Source organism: Bos grunniens, chromosome 1, assembly GCF_055505025.1.
Source record: "Bos grunniens cultivar Pamir isolate PY7600 chromosome 1, Bosgru_T2T1.0, whole genome shotgun sequence".
Lineage (NCBI taxonomy): Eukaryota > Metazoa > Chordata > Mammalia > Artiodactyla > Bovidae > Bos > Bos grunniens.
Window position 1 is genome coordinate 154,909,573 of NC_141165.1, and position 7,880 is coordinate 154,917,452.

The window sequence follows — 7,880 nt, forward strand, 5'->3', positions numbered from 1 at the left end:
CCCTCTGAGCCACCAGGGACGCTCAGAGTCTTGCATGGAAGACAGGATTTGTTTGCAGAGTTCTGCCTCCTAAGCGGTCTGATCGCTCACGTTTGGGCGCCAAACGCTGGCATTGCGCATCCCTTCTGGTTTCCGGACCAGGAGCGATGGCTGAAATGCTTTTTTCTTTTCTTTCCGGAGCCTGGCCTCCCACCGCCAGCCCCAGTCCGCCTGGCGCAAGGGCGCCGCTCTCCTTGGCAGCCGGGCGGATTCGCTGCCCGAATGCGCGCAGGAACTCGGAGAAATGGGCAAGGCGAGAACAGGCCAGAAAGGCCCGGGAGGAACCCGCGAAGCCGTGGGAGGTCTGCTTCTTTGCAGCCCCCGCGCCAGCCCTCCCTGGCCCGTTTGGCACAAGCGCCTCCCGGGCCGCCAGGCGGCTGAGCAAAGGCCGGCCCCTCCACGCACCCGGTCTTTTGTGGGAGCGAAACACAAAAGAGAGGGAAAAAAAATACGTCTTCCGTTTCGACGGAGGAGGCCGACAGCGCCAGGACGCCTGGGCCAGCCAGGAACTAACTCCCGGAGCCCGGCCCATTTAGCCCCGGCAAAGGAGCACTCCATTTCGCGGGAAGGGGCTGTATGCGCGCGGGTGAGAATCGCGGTGCCAGGGACACTCCCAGGACGCGCACACCAGGCGCCGGGCGCAAGACCTGGACAAGGTCCGGGACGCCCTAGAACCCACAGGAGAGCAAGCGCCAGTGGCGGACTCTAGTTTCTGATTATTCCTGGAGGGGGTGGGAGGACTCAGAGACACACGAGGGAGAGTTTGGCGACCGACCAGCCCCAGGGCTAAAGAAGTCCTGGGGACACTGACCGCCCCCCCGACCCCCCCGAGCAACTCCCTGGCAACTGGAGGATGGGGTCCTCCATGCGGATGTTGGGGAAAGGGTCCACAGCGCTGACCTGCCAGCCCGAGGCGAGCTCCGGGAGTGCGCAGTAAGAACCGCGAGGCGCCGCTGCACCTCCCGGGAACGGCCACCACTGCCTCGGGTCGTTGGCGCGGGGCCGGAGCCCAGAGCATCCTTACGCGCGTCCACGCGGGAATCTGGCGAATAAGCCAGCTCTCCTGACTCCGGACTGTGCCTTCCCAGGCTCTAAACTCGCGCCGTGCCAGGAGGGGCCCCTCGAATTTTGCCCCTGCTTCGGACTCTAGGCTCTGGAGCCAGCGCGTAAAGAACCGCGGATTCGCGTGGACCCGGGCGCAAGGACCGTCGCCGGTGGCAAGCCACGAAAGAAGGAACCGGGGCTCCAGGACACGTGCCACCGGCTGGACTAACCTCAGCGACTGCGACCCAGGCGCGCACTCGTTGCGTCTTCTGGTGTTTGTGAGATACAAACTGGAGAGCTCACAAGTCCACACCCAGGCTGGGGGTCCGCAGAGCATACCCCCCACGAATGTCCTCATTACCGGTGGCCCGGGATGCCCGAAGGAATGGTACTCAAATACCCCAGCTCTGCAATCCCCAGCTCCCCATCCCCACTCCCTGCGTTCTTCCAAGTGACAGATTCGCCTAATTGAACAGTTGTGGGTCATCCTCTGGAACCGTTGGATGACACATCTCCACGCTTCAGTTCTTCATGTTTTAAATACCTATTTAACGGATGGCTGCAGAGCCAGCTGGGAAACAGGCGGATTGAAAAATAACGCCCCAGAAGGCACGAGCTGGGGGCAAGGGGGAGAGCCCGCCTGGCTTTCTGGTGTAGAAGGGACTGGAAGACTTACTCCCAAACTGGGAGCAATAACCTGGGGTTTTGTTGGTTTATTTCTAACTGTGCTGCTTGAAGGTGAATTACTACTAGCCAAGTTTGTTTGTCTGTTGTGTTTTTAAAACCGTGCATACAAATGAAAAGGTCCCAAATAATGCAGATAACCAAGAGGCTGATAACACCCCCTTGGAGAGAGGGCTGGGGCCGAGTCCCTGCGGCTGCAGTGTAAAGCACTACTAGGGTCCTGGATTTGAAGAAACAAACCTGTGTGCTCAAAATATATGGCTGTGAGAAATTCAACTACGATAAAATGTCTGAGGTTGGGGAGACGGGGCCCCTACTATAAAGTAACCACCAGAGCCCCCATCTGCAGTTCAGGCAGAGGTGCACAGTAAAGTCAAGTTTGGGTCCCCCCCACCTCCTGCGTAGGCTTGCTACAGACACAGTCTCTCGATTTTCCCATCTGTAAAATGGGTGGAGGCGTCGGTACCACAGAACTACTTCAGTTGGGCGCTTCTGCAGATCGGATTTAGTTCCTCGGAGGTCAAGGATTTCCAGGTTTGGGAGCCAGGCTGCGACTGGTAAAACGCCATGGATCTCGGCCCCAAAGGGTTGGATCCCGCGGTCTTGGCCCAAGATTGAGACTTCTTTCTGCAGACAAGCCAGCTTTGCCCCTCTACGCCACGGCGTGGTGACCACCACAAAAATGGTGCAGAAAATACCATCCTTTGGTTCCTGATGCTACGAAAGGACGCCTGACCCTGGGCTCAACTCTCCGCCTGCATTAGCGCGGTTTCTCAGTGCAAACGCCTCGTCCCGGTGTCTGCGCCATCGTCAACTTTATGAAGAACATGATTTCTTTCAAAGCCCCGTCCCGGTAGCGGGTCCCCTCTTGCCTTCCCCGCCTTCCTCCTCGCCAGGTCCGGCGCCCAGCTGGGGGCGCTACTGGCCGCTTGCCGAGTTGCAGCCGCCGCCACCTCTTAGAGGCGCGCTTCGAGTGCAAAGAAAGCAGGAGTTTCGTCCCTGGTTATCGTGCACATTTGGGGCTCAAAATGCCCACGTGCTGATGAAACCCACGAAGTGGGAACAGGTGGCGAGAACACACACACACGGGGGTGGGAAGGGAGGAGACTCCAGCCCAGTTCCCGAGTAGCCAGGGTTATCTGCGAAGATCCGAACCCAAGATCTGAACGCCTTGCGCACCGGGTTAATTCGTGCGCACAGCCCCCCGCGCACCTCCTCCCCGAGCCTGACTCTGCGTTCCCGCATTTTAATAGAAATTTGACAGTGTCCCCTCTCTCCCTCGGTCCCAACCGCGGCGCTCTGCACTTCCCCCGCGAGCCCTCCCTCCTCCTCGGGCTTTGCCTCTCAGTCGCCCTCTCGGGGTCCACGCTGCAGTCCCTCCGGTAAGACTCTCCCGGCCGCGGGCGCCCATTGGCTGAGCGCTGGGAGGAGGCGTGTGCCCGGCCCGGCGAGTTTCATTGAGCGGAATTAGCCCGGATGACATCAGCTTCCCACTCCCCCCACCCACCCCCACCCCGGGCCTGCCCAGCTCATTGGCGCGGCGGCCCCTCCAAGACCCGCACATTGTTCCCCGCCCCCGCCGCGGCCACCGCCGCCGTCGCCGCCGCCACCCGGCTATAAAAACCCTCCGAGCGGGGAAAGGTGCGGATGCTCATTATAGACCGACGCGACATCGGCGCCCGGTCCCGGTTCTCTGCCGCAGTCTTGGGGACCGAGCTCCTCTAACCGCATCCGTGGTAAGTGCGCCCGCCCCTCTCAACCCCCCGCCCCAAGCAACTCCAGCCTACACCCCAGGGACAGAGGCCCCTCACTTCGGCTGCGACCCGGGGAGCTCCGCTAAAGTGGATCCAGATCCCTCCCTTGCCCGCCAGTTCTCCCAGCGGTTTCGCTGCCCTGGCCCTTCCCACGGTCACCGCACCATCCCTTTTGCCCCAAAGCGAGAAATTGGGGCCACAATAGCGGTCTTCTGCCCCAGCCCCAGTCAGCTGGACGAGCCCCCAGCCCGCCCCTGGCGCAGCGCGTGGAGTCTGGGCTCCGTGGCGGGCGCTGGCTGCCGGTCTGTGAGCGTGTGTTTGCTGAGCGGTGTCGATGGAGATAAGGTGGATGCGTTTGAGGAACCAAATAAATACTTCTCTATTTAGATCTCCACCCTTCCCAAAGAAAAACCCTCACTTGACACTTTTTCTTAGTGTGTTAGTCGCTCAGTCGTGTCCGACTCATTGCGACCCTATGGACTGTAGCCTGCCAAGCTCCTCTGTCCGTGGCATTTTCCAAGCGAGAATACTGGAGTGGGTTACCATCGCCTTCTCCAGGGGATCTTCCCGTCTGAGTCACCAGGGAAGACCTCATTCCTAACAGAAGGTATAAAAACCGTAGAATGCCACCCTCCCAGAGGAGAGCTCCATCCTCCAGGGATTAAACAACCTGTGGATGAGAGCGGCGGGGAGGCGGTAGGGAGGGAAAGAGCGGTGACTTAAGCTTACCTGCATGCCAAGACCAGAGACAGCGAGGTGGACCCGAAGCGAACGGCCACCAGCGCCTGGACCCCGCGCTGCGGTGCAGGCGGGAGCAGCTTTTCTCTCTCACTGACCCCAGTGCCGCTCGATCTCGATTTCGATCTCCCGTCTCTTTCGTGTTTCTCTCCTCCTCTCTCCGCAGTAGGCGTCCTGGAAGCTCTGAGGACCCAGGGAGGGGAGGACCCCTGGAAGGCTGCGACGATCCCTCGGGGCCATGGACTCGGACGCCAGCCTGGTGTCTAGCCGGCCGTCGTCGCCGGAGCCCGATGACCTTTTCCTGCCGGCCCGGAGCAAGGGCAGTGGGGGCGGCGGCTTCACGGGAGGCACCGTGTCGTCGTCCACGCCGAGCGACTGCCCGCCGGATCTGAGCGCCGAGCTGCGCGGTGCCATGGGCGCGGCGAGCGCGCACCCGGGGGACAAGCTGGGCGGCGGCGGCGGCGGCGGCTTCAAGTCATCCTCGTCCAGCACCTCTTCGTCCACGTCGTCGGCGGCCGCGTCGTCCACCAAGAAGGATAAGAAACAGATGACGGAGCCCGAGCTGCAGCAGCTGCGCCTCAAGATCAACAGCCGCGAGCGCAAGCGGATGCACGACCTCAACATCGCCATGGACGGGCTGCGCGAGGTCATGCCGTACGCGCACGGCCCGTCGGTGCGCAAGCTCTCCAAGATCGCCACATTGCTGCTGGCGCGCAACTACATCCTCATGCTCACCAACTCGCTGGAGGAGATGAAGCGACTGGTGAGCGAGATCTACGGAGGCCACCACGCCGGCTTCCACCCGTCGGCCTGCGGCGGCCTGGCGCACTCGGCGCCCCTGCCCGCCGCCACGGCTCATCCGGCGGCCGCGGCGCACGCGGCGCACCACCCGGCCGTGCACCATCCCATCCTGCCTCCGGCCGCCGCCGCCGCCGCCGCCGCCGCGGCCGCCGCCGCGGTGTCCAGCGCCTCCCTGCCCGGCTCCGGGTTGTCGTCGGTCGGCTCCATTCGGCCCCCTCACGGCCTGCTCAAGTCTCCGGCGGCGGCGGCGGCGGCGGCCCCGCTTGGGGGCGGGGGCGGCAGCGGCGGGGGCACTGGCGGCTTCCAGCACTGGGGCGGTATGCCCTGCCCCTGCAGCATGTGCCAGGTGCCCCCACCGCACCACCACGTGTCGGCCATGGGCGCCGGCAGCCTGCCGCGCCTCACCTCGGACGCCAAGTGAGCGGGCCTGGGGGCAGACACGTTCTGGCGAGCCGGGAGGATGGGAGCCCCGAGGCTGCGTGGGGGGGAAGCCAGGACCGGCCGGCGCTGGGGCCTGGGAACTCAGTCCCAAGCAGGAGCGCCGTTCCGTGAGCTGGGGGTGGGGGGCAAAGGTGAGGACTCCAGTACCCGGGATCCGATGCAGCGGAGGCGTGCGCTGAACCCTGGGCAGTGAGAGGTTGCATTTGCTCTGGGACTTGGTTCAACCCTCTCTGGCTTTTAAACAGCAGCGCTGCTCCCTTGGACATACTTTTATAAGAAGGCGCAGCTACCCGCATCTCGTCTTTCAACCCTCCCTCCCCTCCCCGCCCCCCGTCAGAACCCCAGAGAAGAGGTGATTCTAAAAACTGCTTTCCCTACGAACTCGGCCTCACTCGGCCCGGGCAGCACTTCGTAGTACCGAGGAGGAAGGAAAGGAGGGGAGCGTTGGGGACTTCCTCGCCTCTCCGGGCGGGTAGGAGACTCTGGAGCCGCAGTCCAGAAGCGGCCGTCCGGACTCGCCCTCAAAGGTCCTCCCCTGCCCAGGGCTCGGGCTACGAGTTAGTATTCGGCACCAGAAGCAGTTACGGTCGCGTCCAGTCTCTGTATCTGGATAAACCCACAGCGGTCTCGGGCTGTTTCTCCCTGTCGCTTCTGATTGGTTTGGGTTTGTGGATTTCGAAGGAATCTGTCGACGTTCCTTTTTCAACAGTGCGATCAAGCTTTGTAGACAGTCAGAATAGAACCACTTGTGGATTGTTATAACCTACAACTGTCGACTTTGGGTGCGGGTGGGTTTTTTTAGTTATTTTAAAATAGAATTTCCCTCCCTACCCCTTTTTTCCGTCTCTGAGCACAAAGTGATTTGGTTTCTTACCTGGCTGGGGACAGTCGTTTGGGTACCCGAAGATTTGACAGAACTCAAAGGATGTTGCTGTGAATATAGTTTGGGTTATTTGGGAGTTCTGTTGACTTTTCAGTTTTTTGTTTTTTTTTTTCTCTTTGGGATGTGTAAATAGATCAGTAATGAGGTAAGTGCGTGCTGCTAAGCTGATTGCTCACGTGACTGCCACTTTCCCACCTCCTCCCCAGTCTAAGCCGGGTTTCTTCCATATTGGTTTCTTTTTGCCAGCTTAACACAAATGACAAACTCTTTCCACGTGCTTCCTCCCTCCGCGCGAAGCGCCTCGGCTTGCAGAGTTGCAATATGGGCTTCACAGCGTCGGCCACGTAACATCCCCTCTCCGATCGCTGCCCCTTGCAGAGAGTGTATCATCTGTTTTATTTTTGTAAAAAGATAAAAGTGCTAAATAATATTTATTACTTGTTTGGTTGCAAAAAAAAAAATGAAATAAATGACCGAGTGTTGAGATTTTAAATAAAATTTAGAGTAAGTCGGGTGTTTTCCAGCCTTGTGGGTGGAAGGAGGTGCGGGGAGCCGCCTGGGAAAAGCGGGCGGCCGGACTCCATCCTTCTGGGCTGGATTTGGGGACCGCTCCGCTGGTTTTGTCCTAGAGAAAGATTGAGAGGGTTGTTGGCCCATTTTTCTCCCCCGTAACAAACATTCTCTTTAAAACACGTTCTGAGCACCTCCTCGGCGTGCTCCTCCTCACCTGTTTTTATTTTTATTTTCTGACGCCTAACCCGTAACTCCTTTTCTATTGGGTTGAGAATTAGATTCATTGAAAGTGAATTTTTTTTCCTCCGTGCAAAGTTCGGAGGCCCGAACTTTGGGCCTCCCGGGTGAGACCCGTGTCTCTGGCTGGGAGTCTGGGCGCTTAGGTCCCCGTGTCCTGAAGCGATTCCATTTTCTCTCTGCTGAGGGGCGGTCGTCCACCCGCATCCGTCTGCGGACGAGCGACGCGAGGTCCCCTCGGCCCGGCATCGCCATGTGGTTCCCGCCAGAGGGCTGCGGGCGCTTGTGGCGCGGGTTCCACTAACCCTTCGCTCCCTTCCCTGCTCTACGCACGACCCTCGCCCGGCTCCCTCGCCGACCTTGAACCGCAAAAAGTCAGGTGCTGGGAACTGCCTGCCAGGAGCGAGGCTGTCGCCAGCCGCGCTTTGGTCTAGGGCTTCCTAATCCTGACTCCCGCCTCTGTTTTCTCGCTGCTATCGGGTTCCTCACAATCCAAAATTGCAAGGCAAATTTAGGACGTGGCTCTTAAGAGAGATTTGGGGGTAAAAGGTAAAGAAGCTTCGGCCTTTCCCGATCAAGGAAGAGGAGAGAACGTTTTGCCGCCTTCCAGTCCTCCAGCTCACAGCAGAGCGCGCATCCGGAACGCTGCGAAGTGCGGACGTGGTGGATGGTCCATCGCCCTGGGCGCGCTCGCTCACGATACCTTTGGTGGCCACCGGTGGAAGGTCCCAGAGCCCAGAGCACCT

At 60.2% G+C, this 7,880-nt stretch overlaps 1 protein-coding gene across 2 annotated transcripts; it reads left to right on the forward strand.

Annotated features, from left to right (window-relative positions):
- Positions 1-3,330: 3,330 nt before the first annotated feature.
- On the forward strand, positions 3,331-6,882 carry OLIG2 (oligodendrocyte transcription factor 2). 2 transcript variants are annotated; one of them, XM_086322369.1, is made up of 2 exons: positions 3,331-3,503; positions 4,426-6,882. In XM_086322369.1, the coding sequence occupies exon 2, from the start codon at positions 4,498-4,500 to the stop codon at positions 5,479-5,481; it is 984 nt and encodes a 327-aa protein (XP_086178495.1). In that variant the 5' UTR covers positions 3,331-3,503; positions 4,426-4,497; the 3' UTR covers positions 5,482-6,882. The 2 variants fall into 2 exon arrangements, with proteins under 2 accessions (XP_086178495.1, XP_086178502.1); XM_086322376.1 differs by having other exon boundaries at positions 4,429-6,882.
- Positions 6,883-7,880: the final 998 nt, after the last annotated feature.